Source organism: Rhea americana, unplaced genomic scaffold (genome assembly GCF_003343005.1).
Source record: "Rhea americana isolate MKP2758 unplaced genomic scaffold, rheAme1 scaffold_84, whole genome shotgun sequence".
In the NCBI taxonomy this organism is placed as follows: Eukaryota; Metazoa; Chordata; class Aves; order Rheiformes; family Rheidae; genus Rhea; species Rhea americana.
Window position 1 is genome coordinate 3114966 of NW_028187023.1, and position 20725 is coordinate 3135690.

The 20725-nt window shown below is 40.0% G+C and overlaps 1 protein-coding gene across 4 annotated transcripts in view; it reads left to right on the plus strand.

Annotated features, from left to right (window-relative positions):
- SMOC1 (SPARC related modular calcium binding 1) overlaps nt 1-20725 on the plus strand; it is a 134321-nt gene that overhangs the window by 78352 nt on the left and 35244 nt on the right. For 2 of the 4 annotated variants that reach the window (XM_085323380.1, XM_085323377.1), the window contains exons 6-7: nt 4793-4882; nt 9881-9961. The exons of 1 other annotated variant lie outside the window; for it this stretch is intronic. In XM_085323380.1, the coding sequence (XP_085179506.1) occupies nt 4793-4882; nt 9881-9961 (171 nt within the window). The remainder of the gene's footprint in view (nt 1-4792; nt 4883-9880; nt 9962-20725) is intronic. One more of the 4 variants, XM_085323378.1, reaches the window with a different exon arrangement.

Sequence of the window (20725 nt, forward strand, 5' to 3'; positions counted from 1 at the left end):
TGCTGCCTGGGGCCAGGGCATGGTAGGACTTCACTCATTGTCCTGGCTATCTGTGCTCTAACTCCCTACTTAGCCTTAGCTGTGCTCTGTAATGGCTCACCCAATATGGATGATGATAGTGTAGGAACCATATGATCCTGGAAGAGGGCTAACTCTTTCCAGGGCACAGCTATGCACTAAAAACTTTCATCCTCTTCCAGCAGTATTGGCTCAAAGTCTGTGAACCCTTGATGTTCAAGTTGTCTACTTACAGAGGATCGTTGATCCCACCACTCCAGCACTCCTTAAAATGGTAGAATGTCCACAGAATGTGTTGTGGATTACAGYGAGAACTCACAGGAGATACAGTGGAGGTTGAGGCTGCTTACGAAGAATATAGATGTTAGTCCTTTAATGCAGCGATGCAAACAGAGATGACTTTTGCAGTGGGTATTTTTTCCAAGGTAGATGTGATATATGAGGTTAATTCTATGAATTGTCTTTTGCCCTCTTTTCTCCCATTAGCTGATTCTTCTGGCAAGAACAGTGATTCATAGCTGCAAACAGTTCCTTCATTTTTATTTCATAATTTATGCCTTCTCTATGTCAGAGAATTTATTCTTCTACTGATGTTGCTTGAGTCACTTGTGGCCTCTGTGACTATAGTTCAGAGTACAAAGATCACTGTAACAGTGTTCGCTTCACAGGAACTGAATCTCTTTGGCCCCATCTCTAGTGTACAATGCAGTTATTCCAGATGTGGATGCATGCCAGACAGTCTGCAAGAACAAGGTTGAGGGAGGGAAGTACCTCTTCCTAGTAAGACCATAGAGTCTCTGCCCACCACTTGCAATGTATCTGTACATGGAGGTTATTCCTCCYTGTTTTCAGTTATTGTCAGGTTAACACAAAGAAAACTGTTCCCTAACAGTACAGTCATGTAAGTGGACYGCAGACGTATATCTTAATGACAAAATGGGTGAGGGAGAGATGTTTGAAGCTGCCTATTTTACTCTTACCAGTGATAAGATCAAAGTACTGTAAGATAAAAATACTACCCTAACTTGATAGCAGATGAGCCAAAGAACTTTTAATTCAACCCCAGGAAGAAAGAGGGTTGCTGGAAAGGAGCTGGAAAGGAGTATGGCTTTAAAACTATGTTCCATCTCAGGTATATCATTCATTCAGTTGAATGATACTGTCTGTATTTGGTGGTTTTCCTGGAATAAGTGCATATTCATACTAGGTTGTTGAATGTGGAAGAAGAGTATGCCAATGAAATGTTCAAGGGTCTGAGAATATTCTGCAACTAAGGGAAACTATCTTTGACAGTTCTGCAGTGAATTCCTCATCAGGAAGCATTGMCAGCTAGAGGGATTAGGAAGTACTCACTTGACATCYGTGATGCGATCTGCATGAGAAGCTATTGCAGTTACRCACGTTTTTTTGAAACTATAGGATKTGATAGCTATTTGAAGAAAGGAATAGATCATAGCTGATGAACACGTTTCTCGACCCCTAGCCACAAAGTAACAATATCCTGTAGGTCTTGTATAATATCATGGGAGATTCTGCATATTTGAAATAGCTTGGCTTTTCTATTCTCAGTCAAAATGCTTCTTAAAGGAATACAAAATGTTTGTTTGCAGATATGCAAAATAGAACTTGCTCCCTGTTTACCAGGAGCAAACTCAGGCTTTGGAACAAATGTTCAGTTGGATGAACAGTGTATTGAGGGAGAGGAAAAATCAAGTGAGAGTAGACAGGTATTAGAGTTGTTCTGCCCTAAGGGCATGGCTGTGAAACTTTTTGCCATAAACTAATTTAAAACATTGAGACCTACTAAGAATTCTCTGGTTTAAGAAAGAGACTTGGGTAGTTTCAGAGTGAGAAACCAGCAGCTGGAACATGTGTTGTGTTTTTCAGTAAAGTGCAGTTTTTGACTTTTATGTGACTATTTCATGACCCTTAAAAAATAATCAGTAGTACCTTGGCTTTTGATTTTTGAAATATGGTGGACTTAGTTACAGGGCTGTTGTCTGTTGCATTTTTTCTTGTATGTAGGATGAAAGAAGGCTACTTGCTTGAACAACAGAGGAGTAATTATACTTCCCTCTCTTTGGAAAACCTTAAYGCTGTATTGGCTACTGCTGTTGGACTTAGTGACAATTTGGCCTTAGTAACTAAGTGAGGAAAATGTGTGGTTTATATGTTTGTTTTGATCAGATAATCRTAAAAATAACCSCCACAGGCCAAAGGTTGGTTTGGTRTATTTGTCCATTTGCTGCATTTATTCTGTCACGGTCTTATACTCTTCAATAGCTTAATAGCTAACTTTATACAAAAAAGTTTCAAAATTCTCATTTTCTAAGGAGAAAACATTTCTCAAATTGTACTAATCTGTACTGTTTCTGTTCTTCACCACAACTTGCCCCAAGAGATGAGCCTTTAAAACCCTGAACCTGAAGCATCCTGAGTTCTGCCAAAGTTCACACAGGGGTTCTGGACACAGAGTTTTGTGGCTCAAAACTGCTTCTAATTTTTCTGCAGTGTTGGCTCCTGGCTTACTGCTCAAATCTGAAAAGCAATTCTGTATTTATTGGGTGTGGGAACATTCATGGGAACAGTAGCAATAAACTTATTATTGTAACGGTAATTTATTATGCCGGATCTTTTGCTATTTTATATAACTTATGAATTATTCACCTTTCCAGTTGTTCTATACATATCTTTTTCAGGTTTGGTTTGGTTTGGTTTCTCWATCTGTAAAGCCAGTCATGCTGATAATGTATTGCTCACTGGTTCATTAGACTGTGAAGTATTATCCTAAACAAATAAAAAACAATARCTGTGGTTTTGGGATCTTGTAGAAGATAAGCAGCCTATTCTGAGAAAGAGTGAAGATTAATTGTTTCCTTTTATCCAAAGTACTCCTTTAAAGGGCAAAATCAACATAGAAATGAAGGGCAAAATCTTCCTTCTGTAAATTAAGCAAAATTTAGGAAATTTCTTCAGGAAATAACTAGCTCAAGCTTTTAATGAAAAATATTCCTCATCCATGTTATTAGTAATACCTGATAACAGGAAAACTGAGAACAAGTATTGACTGAGGAATGGTAAGTATTTTTATTTCCAAATAGTTTTTTGATATGCTTACAGTCAAGCACAAAGACCTTGATCAAGAGGGCAAATGCCTAAATAATCTCTTACTCATTTTTGTCCATCCCCATTACTTCTGTGCTTCGGTACTTCAATAATGGGGATATTACCCCAGTAACTCTGAGGTTGAAATGGAATTGCCAGCACATTTTTGCTTTCTGTGAATTTTATTTCCCTTGTGTGGAAATGCATAAAGTTAATGGTCTTAGGAAGAGGTGTTTGCTCACTTTATAAAACTGCAAATGCAGGTATTGATGGAAATAATCTACATGCCTCTGTTTTCCATCTCTGCCCTTGCCCTCTCCTTTCAATAGGCTTTTTAATTCTTTGCTGTAATCAGAATTAATATAAGGAAAAGGCTGAGGACAGTTATTTCTACTTCTAGGAGGAGCTGTCACGTGTGCCTTTGCTCCAGATGGCTGGTGCCTGGTACATCTAATGCAGTCTTGAAGAAAGTGGCAAGCCCAGCTTTTCTGGCATWGCCCTCTTTAATTTTCACTGTGCTTGGCAACTTTCCATTTTAGGTTACTGCCTGCTTTGCTGATGTTTAATGTCATCTTTGCATGTGTGCAAAAATAATTGTAACAAATTGTAAGCTTTTTAAAATCACTGTATTCCATAAAGGGGAGAAAAAAAAAAAAAAAGAAAACCACACCCTACTCTGGGCTTCTCTCCTCTCACTTAGTTTACATCCCAACAGTATTCTATATTCTCACCTTGCAATATAACAGAAGAAATTCCTCTACAGTTTATTCTTCCTTAGTTTTCCCAGACTCAAATGGTTTGTCTCTCTTAATGCTATACCACTTTTTCCAGTGCTATGTAAAGATGGCTGTAAGTTGGGGCTTGAAATCCAGATCTCTGAACTTAGAGGAAATTAGGCCCAACCTGAATCAAGACTGGGCCTGTAGAYGTGATGGATAGGTATACTGACACAAGCAGAGCATAATGGGAACGTTTTTCCTTGTGGTCCATCTCCAAATTGAGATTTATTTTTCCTGAAGAATCTTTTTAGTTGAAGCTTTTAATTGTTAGAAACTTGTGGTCCAAAGACATGGAGCACACTTGCACATGAGAAGTCTAATCTAACAGAAGTTCCTTTTCCATAATTTTGCAATTACAAGACATTGCCACAATATTGCAATTAAAGAACAGCTTGATGCAGATATTGTAAGAAATAAGATTTCCTATTGACCGTCCCTTTCTAACAGCTCTGCAGTGAACGCTGATGCCAGGTTCCATATGGGTAAGTTTCAGAAGAAGAGTTATTCTTTCCAACAAACAGAATAATGAGAGAAACACTGTGGGCCAGCATTTTCCAGATGCCTGCTGTCATGGGAAATAACTTATGTGGGATTGTACCCATCTGAAACTAAGAAGATGATTGCCTAATCAGGGGAAGGGGGGAAACTACCAGCTGATTAATACTAATGTTTAGATGCAGGCAAGGGGAGGGAAGCTTCTTTTAAATMTAAAGATAGTGCTCAGTGCATGCTTGCTATGTAAAATGTTGTATTGCTGTCAGAGAAAATTCTGAATAATTTGTTTTTGTTCTGTCTRTCTTCTCTCTCTTCTGGACTTGGCCGGGCCATGTACAAATCCCAATCATTCAACAGTACTGGAGAGTAGATAGTATTTACCTCAATAATGGTAGTTTCTTTTCGATTCTTTTTAACTCTCAATTCAGATGATGGTTCGAAGCCAACACCGACCATGGAAACCCAGCCTGTTTTTGATGGAGAAGGTAAGAGTATACCTTTAAAAACAAACAAATAAAAAACACCCCCATGGACATTACTTCTCTCTCTTTTTTTCCTTGCAAATTTATGGTTCAGACATTTTTATCCAGCAAAGCAGGAAAGCCTGCGAATCTCAACTTGTCTACATTTAACAGTGTTCTCGGGTATTTTCCCAAATCCTTTGCATCCCCCCCTACTCTGGAATACAACACCACCAATAACTGAACAGGATCTTGATAACCTTGGAGAAAAAGATGTCTTTAAAAAAAATAAAAAATCATTGAATCAGAGATGGCAGCTTCCTCTTATTTGTCCTCATTCTTTTCGCCCTCCCTATAATGATGTTGGGACTTACCTCTGCAGTGCATAACAGCTTCATCAAAGGGGTGGAAGTGCTAAACTACACCTTGTGAACGTCGACTTGAAAGAAAGTTACGTTACATTTCTTTAGCAATTATTTTCATTGATGCACATACTATTTAAGCAAATAAAGTCAGTGTCCTAGACCCACTAAGGCAGTTCCTTCTCAAATGGCTAATTTTGTGATTATATTTTTTTGGAGAGGGAATATTGTAACTCAGTCCATTGGAAGCTTTGAAACCGGGACAGAAAGGCTRTAATCATAAAGGGTTTCAAGCCTTTTTGATGTGCAGACTTATAGATGTATACCAGTGGAAATACTGGTCTTGTGARAGTTCACAGGCCTATTAGCTATTGGCTAGATTTTGCATACTGCTTAGAAGTATTGCAGGTTTTCTGTAAGTTTAAACTCACTTTCATTATAATCAAGATATAGACTAAAGTTGACTTTATGTATATAGGTACAGTAGTATGACTACTTTATGGTTCCTTGGAAATATGAGCCTTAAGGGAGTGGAGGAAAACCTATGTGTTTTAATTCTGAAGTGCTATACTCAACATTTTTTAAAAAAACTACATCAAAGGCAGAAATGGAGGCTCCTAAGCAAGAGTAGATAGTGCTGTTTGATACCTCCAGTCTTGTTGGAGAGACAGGTGATGGGGTGAGTTTTTTGTTGTTAAAATAAGCTAATTTAAAAGCAAGATGCTGTAGTCCTATCACTGCCATTTAGTGATTATAGGTTTGTAAGAGTCATTTTAAGAGCTTTAGGAAACAAAACGAAACCCTCAGAGCAAACAACAGCACTCCCACATAAATAGAGGAGACTAAAGCCTAGTTGACTGTCTCTTGGTTATATCAAAAGCAAGTTCCTCGTAGCAGCAAGCTGATATTATATTAAATGGCTGCTTGTAATCAGAGCATGCTTCTGGCYGTTAAATATCCTCTGAGATAGTTTGCATAGATACTGAAAGGAAAGAACGTACTAGTCTGGTTAATAAGGCCTATTCATAAGCTCCTTCCAGGAGAGACTCAACATTTTGATCATTCAAACAGAACTGGGCAAAGTTCTTGAGAAATACAGTAGTGAGCAGGTATTTATGACAGAGAGAATCTAAAAAAAATCTTATCCTCTCTTCAATGAAAAACACTGTCAGTCCCAAAATTTTGCCTTTAAACATAGATGAAACCAAATCTGATAAAGGAACTTGGACTGTATGATGAAAGACTGTATCTCACCATGAGTCTTGCAGTATATTATACAAAACTTTATCTCTTRGACTTCTAGAGAGAATGACTAATTTGAAAGCCTCCTCTTATATTAGCAGTGTCTGGGAGAGGAGAACGTGAGGCTGACAGGAAGGGTAATCAACCTATGCATTGATCAATATCCTCTGATATGGCAATCACTCTGTAGTTTTGTCATTCCAGTTAGTAAATTAGGGCTAACTAGATTGGAGTAGGTATTGTAGAAATAATCCATTTGGGGGTCAGACAAAAGGTTTGTGTAACCCCCTACCATTGGAGCATACTGTCTCCAATGGTTGCTCAAAACAGGTACATCAGAAATAGTGTAAGAAATGTTTAGATGAGAAGAGAAGGCTTAAGGGGGGATGTAATAACAGCCTTCCAATACCTACAAGGAGGTTATTAACGTGGAGCTAGGCTCTTCACAGTAGTGTATGATAGCAGGACAAGAGATAAGAGGCATAAATTGAAATGAGAGGTTTGGACTAGACATAAGGAAAAATTTCTTCACCATGAAGACAGTCAAACAGTGGAMCAAACTGGCCAAAGAGGTGGTGCTACCGCTTTCCTTTTTGACTGCACTGGATAAAGCCATGAGCAGCTTTGTCTGATCTCATAGCTGACCCTGCCTTGAGCTGGATGTGAAACTAGATGACTTCAAGGGGTCTTCCTGAATAATCTTTTGATCCTAGCTGAGCAAGCGTGTCCTACTTCACTAGAATACTCTCTCGCCTTCTTGGGTAGGTCTTTGGGAGGCATGGCTTGTAGTTGCTATCTGACACAAACATCAGATGACAGAAAAAGGTAAAATAGTTATCCATTCCCCTGTCAGGTCTGGACTAAACACAGATGTCTGAAGGAATTAATGTCCAAATCTCATTCAGTTTCAGTGGGTCTGAGGTATATGTTGGGCTCTTCAAAAATCTGTGTATTCAAAGTCAAGCAATCAGGATGGAGCTGATAGCAAGAGGAATGGATAATAACTTTTTTTTTCATGCTTTGTTTTTGGATGCTTCACTTGAGTACAAAGAACTGACTTTTTTTTCARAGGGTATTTAGTGTGTGTGATACCTGTTGGAGCTCAGCATCCCTAAAATTTGTATTTTCACAGACCTAGAGAATAAACGAAATCCATATTTTGGACAGGCATTCCCCTCTCATTTCACCAGCCCTCTTTCCTGAGGGCATAACAGAGCAGAGCCAAAAATAGTGTAGATCAGATCATCTAAACTCTTCTGTCCAAGGCTTAAATCATAAAGCAGCCATTTCTTTAAGAACTATTTCYTTTCATTACAATGCAGATCTCAATCTTTATAGTGATTCTCATCTTAGGRTAAGGTTCTTCCCTAAAGAAGAGTATTCTCATCTCGAGTACTGTGTCCAGTTCTGGGCTCCCCASTACAAGAGAGACATGGAGCTACTGGAGAGAGTCYAGYRCAGGGCTACAAAGATGATCAGAGGGCTGGAGCACCTGCCCTAYGAGGAACGGCTGCGAGAGCTGGGCCTCTTCAGCCTGGGGAAGAGAAGACTGRGGGGGGAKCWTATCAATGTGTAYAAGTAYCTGAAGGGAGGGTGTCAAGGGGACRGGGMCAAACTCTTTTCAGTTGTYCCGTGTGAYAGGACAAGAGGCAATGGGCAGAAAYTGAAGCACAGGAAGTTCTGCCTGACCGYGAGGGGGAATTTCTTCCCTGTGAGAGTGACAGAGCACTGGACCAGATTGCCCAGAGAGGTTGTGGAGTCTCCTTCTCTGGAGATCTTCAAGGCCTGCCTGGATGCAACCCTGTCTACCGTGCTGTAGGTGACCCTGCTGAGCAGGGAGGTTGGACTAGATGATCTCCAGAGGTCCCTTCCAACCTTACTGATTCTATGATTCTATTCTATGATTTTATTAATAGTCCTTTCTACAGTTTTAAATAATTAAGAAAAAAAAAAGTTTTATTCCCTTCTGCCGTTCTAGGCTCTGTTTTCTTTGGATCTACACTCTATTTTGTTTCAGTGTGCAAGTCATACTCATTTCCTAAGACCATAGCTTCTTTAAATAGCTCTTTTTGGTAAGCTTCACCTCTACGTACTAGAATCTGTTCTTTCCACAGATCTGCTGTTCAGAGGAGCAATTAATTTAGATTACTTCTCTAAATTMCAGCAAAACTGTTATGGTAGATCTCAAAGGGTTAGTTCTTTCCCCCCGAAAAGGCACAAAGTATATAGGTATATATATTTGTGGGAGCAAGTCATCATTAAGTAATGATAAATAGTGCAGTGAAACCTRCAGATAAGACAATCATCAGTAAGCAACCTTTTAGCATTGATATACTAGCAGTAGTARACTGATATTTGTAAATGACATTAAATGTCCTGAATATGGTTACAGTAATGCTCAGGATCAATGTGGCTGAAAACCTTTCGGAGGAGGGAAATCCCGTTTAGTTTTACTTTGTGCATTTAAAATATAACATATAGCCAGTGTCTCTTGTAGTTAGCGAGCTTCTGCCTTGCTGAGCATATCCATGTAAATGTCAACAAGGGAGCAGAAAACCTCTTAGAGGAACCTCTTAAAATGAACTCCAGGTTCTAGTATTTAAAATGTGCTTCTGGAAACTGGAAATTTTTTAGTTTAAAAATACCCATGTTCACAGTGTCCCATTAGGAGTTCTAGCCCATGGTTATCAGGTACCACTTGGCCCAGTTTCTATTTAAGTGATGATGATGTGTCATTTCCTTAAGAAGTTGCTTAAGACGTTCTGCTGTGTTTTGAAGTTGATTGTAACACTTCAGACACTTTGTAACACAAAGACAGCACTTCTTTGACATTTATGTTTAGATATCTTCATTGTAGTGCATTAGACAGGATTTTGTTTTAACCACAGTTTGTTTCTTTAATGCGCTTCCTTTTAAGTGTTTCCAATAATATCCTAATTTCTCTTCCTATTTATTTTGGATTTTGTTGTTTGTTTTAGGAAACTGACAAAGCTGTGGTCAGCTCTTTTGGGGCTGTTAAGGCAATATTTAAGGACTGAATAGACTTTTTTATCTGGATTTCATATGTCCTTTGGTGGAAATCATATGGCACACAACATAATCCTTGGATTCTTCAAGTCTTGAGGGGAAAGACTTAAAAATTTAGCAAGGAAATGGAAGGGTGAGGGGGGAATAAAAATGTTTTGCCAGTAGAGAGGTACTTTTTAGAAAGGAGACTGATGAAATAATCTTGTGACAGATGGACWATGTGACTCATAAGAGATGGAAGGTGTCACTGGGGGGTGAGCAATGGTATCTATAAAGACAATGCATCAGTTAATGCACGATGTGGCAAACRTGCCTTGTCCTCACAAGTAGCAGCCATATATATTCACTAGATGCGTTAGTTTCTCTAAGGCATTTGGTTTTTGTCTTTCAGAAATCACAGCACCCACCCTTTGGATTAAGCACTTGGTCATCAAAGATTCCAAACTGAACAGCTCCAATATAAGGAATTCAGGTAATTCGCCATCTAGAAGAGAATTTTTTTTTTTTTTTTTCATTAGGCTGTGGTCACACACTGTTTTTTGTTTCATTTTTCATCATTGTAGCTGTCATGCTTCTTTTTTTCTTTTTTCTTTTTTTTTTTTTTTAACAGTTTTGCAGAACTTGAGATGCAGGGCATAGAACAATTTTAGCTAGTCTCCTTCTTTGTGCACAGAACATCACATCACAGTAGATGTGTAATGAGCAGGATTTCTGTCTCCCCAAACCAGAACTGGGGAATCTCTAAATTATTCACTTGATACTTCATCTTTATTCTGTCTACTGTTCAGCTGCATTTCATGGACATGCAAACTGATGCCCTTCTGAGAATAACTTCAGTGCACTGCATTTGGCTCTCAGGTCTTGGTCTAAACAGATGAGCAAATGTAGAGAGGGGCTTCTTTTCTAGCAACTTCAAGGTTCTTTGGTGCAGAGGATATTTTTGATACAGAAAAGACTAGTTTTTTCACAAGAGAAAGTACTTATTTCTGGAACTAGTTGAACATTGAGAATTGAATTCTTGTGGGTAATAGAATGGGCAAGGGAAAACCTGAGTATAGAAAAGCACATAATGTGAGTGGCAGAAAGAAAGGGAACCACAGGATGTGAAGTTAGAATGTAAAACTAAAGATTAGAGACAAGGGTGAAATTATGTGCGGCCACTGAAATCACAAGAAACTGGAAGGATTTGAAGACAAAAGAGAGGAATAAGGATAAGGATGTTTTCCACATACTGTATTTTAACTATAGTGGAAGAAAGCAAGAAGGAARAAAGTCTGTTAGGAGGAAATTGCCTGAAGGTGTCGTGGATTTACTTTAAGGTTTGAATAGGAGCTGTACTATCACATGTATTTTATGAAGCAATATATGCCTGGAATAACTGACTGTTCCAGCTAGCCTCCATAACAGGTAAACTGTGATGGCATGAAGTACCTGGTCTTATTCCTGGATTAGCCACTGCCTATAATGCCTTGCCTCATGACTGTTTTTGCAGCAGTGTGGTCTGTGTAGGAACTGCCAGGGGRTCAACCAGAAGCTTCAGATGGTGTAGAAGTATCAGTATTCTTTATTAGGAACCTTTTTCACACAGAGAAAATGCAACTTGTGTTTTGTAAACTGCAGGGGCAACTGGCTTATTCACAGTGCAATTGAAGGTGAGATTTTCATATTAAAATTCTGTAATTTTGGCCCTGCGTGTCTCTGAGATCAACTATGCAGCAAACAAGGTAGCTGCAATGGAAGAAGTAAGAGTTCTCAGATTTGGATTCTGGAAGACTATGAAGAGACTTGAGAGTGGGAGAGACTTTAACTCAAAAACCTGTCTCCCAGCCTTCCCTGGCCTGACAGAGTCAAGGCAGGGGGACTTTSATGCTGTAAAGGCATGCCTTTTGTTCAAGCCTTTCATCAGGAAGCTGCCTGATGTAAGCAGGAGCTCTGTGGAAGACTTCCTTTTGTGAGATTACTTTTGTCCACTTTTTTTTCAATTAGTTATGATGTCTTTTCTGTTAATGAAACAAGAGTATTTACTCTTGTATTACTCTAGTATTTACTAAAGTAAGTAGTCTTCTGGAAAATTCAAGAGTTTCATAAGAGATGATTTCTACATTGAGCTAAAATGAGTTGTTTGCTTCAGCTGGCTCAGCCTTACTGATTGCCCTGATAGATACTTACTTACTGTAGTACCTGGTTAAGAGACCAGGTTGCCAATTTTAGGTGAGTGAAATATGAATATGAAAATTTGCACCATACAAATATGTAGCCATTTATTTATTATGATGAATTATTGATATCAAGAAATGAGATTCCTCACTTTGATGAGGTAGCATGTGAGGTGTGGGCTGTTTTAGTCTATTTCTTTCAACCAGCTAAGCCTAGTCCCCTTGTTAGTACATTCCCTTCCAGGTCCAGGCATATGTTAAAAGGCAATGTAGGGTAGATGAGACTGAATAACCAAGAGCTTGGGAGAAGAATTATCATTTAGTAACAGATTTTTTCAAATGTTTGAAAGTCTGAAGTGCCTTTGTGTTTTGGTTGAAGATGCTGAAACAGGTGTCATGAGATGGGCATGCAAAATTAAGGAATAGTTTTAATTGTTTGGCCCTTAGCAGTTTGAAAGCTTAGCATGTTTCTGATTTTTCATTTATTTTTAAAGAGTTAAGCTAAGTTTTACTAGCTCAGAGTTGGTTTTTGTTTTTGGCATTCACTCATTCACTCAGTTGTGTTGCTTTACTGAGCTTGAAGCTATGGTCTTGAAGCAAATACAACTTGCTATTTTCTTGCAGCAGTTTAACGGATCGCTGAAATTAGAGGTGAGAAAGACCTTCTCTTAGGTCATCTAATCTACTACCTCAGGGCTAGTGAATGTTTGTTTCCTACAAAGTGCAGTTATTTTCTAGTGTATCTTAAACGCTTTAGGCAATAAAGATTTCACTTCTCCACACAGGAAGCTGTTTCGCTCTCTGATTGAAATCATTCTCAGGATGTTTTTTGGTAATATCCAGTCTAGCTCTTTTTTTATTRTTATTTCTGTTCTTTTTCAGTATTCCTGCATTCTGTCTCCTTGTATTCTTGAAAGCCTGCCTATTGAAGTTGTTGCCTTGGAGTCTGTATTTTGAGTCACTTAATGCTGCCCTCTCTCCTCCCTGTGATGGTTATATAACCCTATCCTTTGCAGTAAATAGAGGTCCAGTAGATACTACTGTCAGAGGATGTATGTGCTACTCTATAGTCTGCGTTGCCGTTAGACATCTTGGAAAGCCAGCACCATCGCTCTATCAACCATGTGGAGAATGTAAGAATTGCTATAACAGACGAGACAAATAGGCTCTGTAATTTCCTGTCATCCTCTATCTGGCTAATGTTGTGCTTTAGTGGAAGCTTCTAGAATAACCTTCGAGTAAGTTATCCTGTAACAATCCATTACAGGGAGGGTTTTTTTAACTGCCTTTAGCTAGAGCTTGTGGTGTGTTATTGAGTACGTATTCCCTGAAGAAAAAGGAGCAAGAGAAAGGAGCTGAGAAACTGGGAATGTTCACTTCAAACCTTCARCTCTCCCAAAGAAGAGCAAACAAAGTCACAGTGCTTCCAAGGTGATTAATGACTCTTYGCAACAAGGCTCCAAGCCTTGTTCCGTGTCTGAGTGTTGTATCCGTTAACAGCCAGCACTTGTTTGGCAATGTATCTGAAGGGAGTAGGGAAGTCAAGGGAAGATTTGAAGAATTAGTTGCCTCTTTTTAGGTGGCAGACTGATGAATAGGACCCCTACTCTCTAACTGGGAGACCAAAGCTGAAAGTGATCTCAGTCAAAAATTTTCTRTATCCCATCGGAGTGAACCGGCCTGCAGATAGGTGAGCACTGCAGAGCTGGTGATATCCCTGTGTCCTCCTGATGAAAATATCCCGTTGTTTATGCAGCCTATGTCTCACGTGCATTTGAAATCTGCATCCCATATTCCAGTTAGCATTGACACGCAGTAAAGAGGTTATCCTGAAACAGTCCTCTCTTGTGGAGCATTTACATGTTGCTTGGCCTGTGTAAATGTTAATTAAGCTAGGGATCAGGAAAATCAGAACGACTCTATCCTGGTGATTAGAGCTGAATTGGCTGCGAATCCATATGCCCCCAGCCATTTTGTCAATGATTCTTTATATGCYAAGTAAAATAACATTGCTAGGAGGAGCTGCTAGTGTTGTTATGCTAGTCCACCTTGCAGAATGATGATTAGATCACTTTACCGATGGGGTAAAATGCAGGTTCAAATCCTCTCAGGCAGAGGCAGGAATCAAACATGTAAATATGCTGCAACATCTAGACTGTTGAGTAGCAAAAGAGTAGGTATTTTTCTACACTTACAAACTAAGTTGTTCGCTTTTTTGTGAATCTTACAAGAGCCCAGAAGTCACAACAAGAAATGTTGACAAGTGAAAGACCTAGGTCAAAACAAAATATTTTGTTTGCTGTGGCTAGATGACAAAAATGTTGGATTATGTTAGTTTGTTTTGAATTGATTTTGACCTTACCTAAACACACACCAAACTAAGCCTGTTGTTTAGTGCTGCCCTCTGAAATGTGTCACTTTTTAACACTACCAAAGCAGGAGGACATACAGAAGTGACCTTTGCAGTGGCCAGTCTCTAATTGGCRTGGTTGGGAATTCTCTTCTCCTCTTCCCCCTGCAACACATTCCAGCCTGGAACAGTCCAAGTCACTATTCTTTTACAGTTCTTACTGTAGGGAAACACTTGATAACACATCCTGTTTCCAAGAAAATAAATTTAACAGCTGCCTGTTTGGGGCTGCCTATCTGCACTGAGGAATCTGAGGTTGTTCCTCATTTCCGGATTTGGGCTATCTCCAGATCCATTTGTGCTACTAAGTGATTTGATTTTGTTTAGTAAGAGATTCCAGCTTGTATCCAGCTTTCCCTGACAAGCTTTAAGAAAACCACAGAGTGATGTAATGAGCTCATGCATGGAAAAATAAACAGCTCTAGAGAAACCAGCAGTAGCAGCCTCAAGTGAATATTCTACAGTCACTGGGGTTTTGAACATGACGTTATTTAAAAGAAAGAATGAGTAATATATTAAGGTTAGCAGCTGAAGAGAGGCTTGTGTGTGCCTATTTTTTTTTTTTTAAGTAGCTGTTTATTTCAAATTCCTGCACGGTGAATGGGGACCAGCTCTATGTGGGCTATTCTGTTCAGCTCTGATACCCAAACACCATATATGCATCTCATGTGACAGCTTTCCAGTGACAGAACTTTCTGTTCTCTGAAGCCTCTATTGCACRGAGCTGTAAATGAGCTCTGAAAACAGGAATGGTGGTGTTCACRTTTATGTAATTTAGTTCACGTGGGGCCAAAACTTCAAGGCTTCTCAAAGGGAGAAGCAGCTTGAAAACAGCACGTATGTGTATATTTCTTTAAGAGAGTGGAAGCGCTCCCAATCTGTCCCTAAGGGAATCTGAGTACAATGAGGTGCAGCATGACATTGCAGTTAGTATCCAAAGGACCCCACAGTGAGACGGGATGTGATTATGTCAAGGATATTGCCAGAACCTGGATTCTCTGGTTTGTCTATTTTCCTGTTTTCCTTATGGATATAAAGGATTTTTTTTTCATATTTATTAAAAAAAAAAAAAAGAAAAGAAAAGAAAAAAAGTGCAAGAAAACCAGCATGACAGTCCAAAATAGCTTTATATGTTTAGTACCCATCTAGGAAGTCATGCCATTTTGCTGCATGCATGCCTTAAAGATTGGAGACAGTGATTACTCCTAATAGGAATATGTATGTATGTATTGCCTTAGCCATAGAGAGTTTTTGTAGGGCCCCTGACATCATCAAGAAGTCCACTTTTCAGCCATCTACTTTGAGAATCACTGCGGTACCTCCTGAGTAAGGTTGTCAGGTGATGACAGCCAATATATAACAGAACAGACCCCGATGATTTGTCCTTAAAGAGGAAAATGGCAGTATTGGTGGGATACATCAAAAATAGTCAAGGTTAGACAAGAGTTTGTTTTGGTTATTAGGAAGATTGGTTGTTTTTGAAGAGGTGGGAGAGGGCACATCTTTTTTGGGAGGATAGGGTGTTTTTTGTCAGTAATGATTAATTCCAAGGAGCTTGGACTTTTATACTGTTTTCTAGGATGGGGAGGCAATTTATTATCCCATTTATGTTGAAAGTAGTGTTATTTGGAGTTTGAACAAATTCCCTTCTGCCCTGGAAACTTGGAAGACTGCAGAGAGCAGGGAACCTGTGTTGGACTCAGATGAGTCTCAGAAAGCGAAGTACATTTTCAGTGGGTGCCATTTCTCGCCTCTCTTTATTCCTTCTTGTCTTCTCAGCCTCATTCTTTAGGCGTCCTGTCCTACTCACAGGACACACCACTGCCCAAATCACTGTTTAAACATATATGAGACCATGAGTTCCTGCATCTCCTGCTACTTTTCTCATGCTTTCTGTTGCTACTAGACTGACTGCATTAGTTCCAAATTTTATTGTTGTCTCCCTGTGCCARCTGTGTTAATTTTACCATCCAAATAATTCTTATGGGCTGTAGGTTCTTCCCCAAAATCTGTGGCTTTAGTGCAAATCAGGCCACCAACTGGATGAAATTGGTGGAGGCAAAGTCAATTTCACATCAGCAGGAAAGCATGTTGAGAAGAGGAGGTAGCCAGACATAAATGTGATTTAGTGACACTTGAATAAGATATTATAGTGACATTGGAAGTGAAGAGTTTTGATGTATGGGGATGACAGGCTAATGCTGACAGCAGTCCTCTTTGCTGAACATTTCAGCACTTCCCTCTCTCTGGGCAGAACACCTGAGAGCAGCGGCTTTTGAACCTCCCTATGGCAGCAGAGGAAAAAGASAAGTGTGAATGATGATGTCAAATACAAGAACTCACAGAAAGGGAAGGGAACCAATGGGTCAGAAAGCTTTTGCCTTTTCTGCTGTCCTCTAGTCATGTATCTTCCTTCGCTGTTGTCCTGCATCTTGAGTCAGTGCCTCTCAATGTAATGGTTCTTTGACATATCAGAAGTATTGGGGTAAAAACTGTCACTTCATTTTCCCACCGATCAGAGCTATTTAGCTTTTAGACTTTTGTAGTATTCCCACCACTCCTCTTTGTGAAGGATTATTGGTTTTGAGTTTGAATTCATTTTAATTTTGGTTCTGAGTTGGTAACAAATGAAGCAATCTCAGGTGAAACTCCTGCTGAATATGATATGAAAACTCACAAAGGCCATTTTATTTTCATTGCAAATCTCTTTGCTCTTCCCTGCTGAATTTCTGCTCTCTTGGAAGCCAGATGTGTGGTGAAACTTCTTCACCCTTTCTTTCTGTCTCTCCCTTTCTTCCTGCTCCATCTGTGGTTCATTCACTTCTTTGTCTCTTGACTGGTGCTTGGGAGGACTCTGTCTCTTCCTCCCTCTTGGAAATTCTGAGATGATGTGATATATCATACCCAAGTGTGATTCTCCCACAGTTTCAGTGTGACAGGTGTGGTCAAGAAGGGAGTATGCAGGGGGAGAGCAGAAGCAGGGATAATAGAAGAGTCTAGGACCAGGACCCTTCCCAGACAGCCGGCAAAAGAAAGTCATAAATACCATGCCACTGGGGACTAGTTAATCTGCTCTATGAAAAGGTGCAAAGTATACAAGTGAGAAAAATAACATCGTATAATATCAGTATGCAACCATAGGTGCTAAACCATCTGCAGCTAGGCAAATAAATGAAGCTCTCCTTGAGTGCTGCGTGATAAATCATTCCCAAAGAATTCAGTCACTCCCCCCTCATCCCCCAAAGAAAGAAAACAAATTACTCCAGACATGGAGTCATAACTGGTACTCAGCAGTTGCCAGTTAAGGAGAGTGGACGGGGGGTAGTGAGAGGGGGGGGCAATGGGCATCAAAAATATTAGGATACAGCGTATAGGCCATGTTAGAAGAAACCTCCTTACATTTAAGGTTAAAACCAAAACCACTRAGGATCTGGAGAGGAAAGGGAAAGAAAACAGGATCCAGAACCAGACCTTTCTTGAGCCTATAGGGACAAAAGAGAAGAGGAGAGGCTACATTTGTGCAGTTTGTTTTGCTTTTAGTACAGACTAGTTCATACTGAAAGGGTTACATTGATTTGCTGAAGTAATTCCTTATCAGTGAAGTGTTCCTCACTGTATGTACCAGCAGCATTCAGCACAGGTTTCTGTGTGGATCTGTGCTTCAAACATCCATCTGAGCAAATGCTGATGCCAGCAAATAGACAACATGTCGTATTTTGACTCGCCTTTCTACCTCTCTCAGAATATTTCTGTCAACTTTAAGAGAAAGMTTATAGCATTTCTAAGGTGCCACAAATAAGGAGAAGCTGTTTAAACATAATGACCAGACCTGTGCTCCTAGATTCTCCCTGAAAAAGGGTGGGTCTGGATGCCTGTCCTGAAACCAGAAGCCCCCAGTGGGGTTTGGGATTGCAGAACTGAGAATGTGATTTGTGAGGAAACCACTGAATAAAAAGAATAGGTTGAGTGGTAAACAAACCAGGGTATTTACAAGAGCATCTGCTGCCCATTGGTTTTGTTCAAGCAGACCATAGATGTTGCCCGGCAGAGCACAAGGCTATGAAGGAGCAGAACTACATTTGAGAACTACTGGAAAACCCTACCCTTCCCATGAAAACTTCCTCCTCCTTGCACTAGGCTTAGGGTGAGGGAGAGAGTCTATACTTTTGTGGGCCTTGGAGATGGATTGAGTAGATGAAGGGAAATGTGCAAGACCCTACAGGAATATCAGTAGGGCTTGTGGAGGAGCAGCATGGGACTTCTGAGGTAAATGTCTGCTGCTTTCAAACAGTCTTAAGACAACAGACCTAAGATTTGTGTTGTAAGATTCCTATGTATATTTCTGTTTCGGGACCAATGAGTAAAAACTACCATCCTCATGTTCCTTTTCTTTTTGTGGTCCTTTTTTTTTTGGTATTTTGTCAGACCACAAAGATGAGGAAGTGGTATATGGGGAACAGCAAATACATGCAGATGTTTTGTGGTACAGTTGAGAGGTGGCTTAATTGCTTGTTTTTCAGGCTATTGTAGTGTCTTGGAAGTAGCTAGAAAAATCTCTTGGCAGAATGTCCCAAGGGTTGCCTCTGGACAGTCACAAATCAAGGTTTGTCAGTGAACCTTCAGAACCAGGCAGAGAGAGGAATATATTTTTAAAAAGCAAGGCAGCCCTCAGTCTCCTGGAGCACATGAGGAAGGGAGATGTGTTGAATGAGTGGCTGGTCACAGTGGGTGAGCAGGATGGCATCTCTCCATTTTCACCAGTTAAAATGCGGGGAGGTCCTTTTGGGGTCATCTGTCTCACACCTCACCTTAGGCACACTGAACTGGTTCATATGATCATCTCTGGCACTGATAGCACAAAGTTGCAGCTTCTATCTAGATCTACCCCTCTGCTACAGCTGATGCATGGTATCCCAGAACTGGAGGGACTGTTGCCTATATAAGGCTGCAATTCAGAGAAAACCTACTCAGAAGGACACTAACCTCAGCTATAGTGCCACCCTGTAATCCTTCGCTTGCCTTTTGACCTCTTGTGGAAGAGGGCAATCTCCATCTCATGACACTGATGCAGAGGGAGCAGTTTTTCTGTCGTGTGGTCGGTGCCTGAATCTCGTACATCAGGTCATGGAACTTCCCAGGCCTGAACAGTTTGCTCAGAGAGACCTTGGCTCAAGCTAAGTGACAAGGAGTTAGTGTTAGCAGTCCTGTCAGAGGCAGTTCCCTCTGCCTCCTCGTAAAGTGCTAAACACTACAGGAAAAGGCTGATCTGTCATTAAATGAAAAGACTTAATCACATTACCAACTTGATTCTGACCCCTTCTATTACTCACCAGCAGTAGCATAAAAAAGGGATGTTACTGTAGTTGGCTAGACCAGTTTGAAATATATTTCTTACCTACCTATGTCAGTTTTCAAAAGTTTGCTATCTGGTCGCTTGTAATGCGGGGAGGTTGGACTAGATGATCTCCAGAGGTCCCTTCCAACCTTACTGATTCTATGACCATTAATTCTGTGACCTTCTAATTATACCCTTAAATACTGTAAAAATTGTACGCTCCTATTTTCCATCCAGCAGAGGCAGGCAGATTCTCCAACAATTGCTACAACAGGTGTTCCAAGTACTATTAAAAACAGGTGTGGGAGTGAAAAATAGTTTCCCAATAATGCTAAGGCTCCAATGGAAACACCTATAGTTTCTCMTTTTATTGAATTGCATTCCTTAGTGTGGAAAGAGTGCAGTCTGAAAGATGTATAGGGAAAATGAATGAATGGGTTCAAAGACAGGTGGCTTATCTCAAAGCTAGGTATGTCACAAGCTAACAGTGCTCAAAATATGTGKAATGGAAAAAGAGGAGCTGGAGCAGAAAAAGAACAGACTCTGCACAGCTTCATCTCAAAATGACAAGGACAATGTCCAAGATTGAAGGTATTTCTACTGCTGAGGAACTGTCCTGGTATAAACAGCTGAACAAGGTTGCATTTTGGACCAAAATTTTCTCTGTTTAGAATGYGGAAACTGTTGTCATTGTGAAGGTACTGCTCAGCTACAGCTGTCATGCATTACATGGAAACCAGAGTCATTAGGAAGATCAAATACCCTGATCTGAAAACTTAAACTAGATCGAATTTCTTGATGATTTTAAGCTATATTTACAGAAAGGTTGCCTCRGTCACCTAGGATCTGCTGCAGCTCATCAGTCTGTGTGAGGAGACTCGAAAAGACCTGAAGAAGTCTCATAGTTTCTTCCTCTTCACTTTAAGTCAGATTCATATCCAGCTAGTAGCGACTCTGATGTGTAACCTGTTCCTAATGTTGTGACAGAGATTCCACTGCCTCTTCTAATTAGTGAACAGTTAATCACCAGGGCTTTGTGTATCAAACCTAAATCTCCTTTCTCCAAGTAAGCTGACTGCTGCTTGAACTACCCTTGGGGAAGAACAAGTGTGATCTATGACCGTTTTTTTCATGTAACAGCTCTTACGTCTCAGAAGACCGAATGTCATCCCTAGACTAAACAAATGGATTTCTTTCAGCCTTTTCTCATAGATCAAATTTTCTAGACCTATGCATGTTTCCCTTGTGCTCTTCTGCACTCTTTCCAAATGGTCCATCTCTCCTTTATGGTGCAGTGTCTAGAGCTGGACACAGGGCTGATTTAAAGGCTCATCA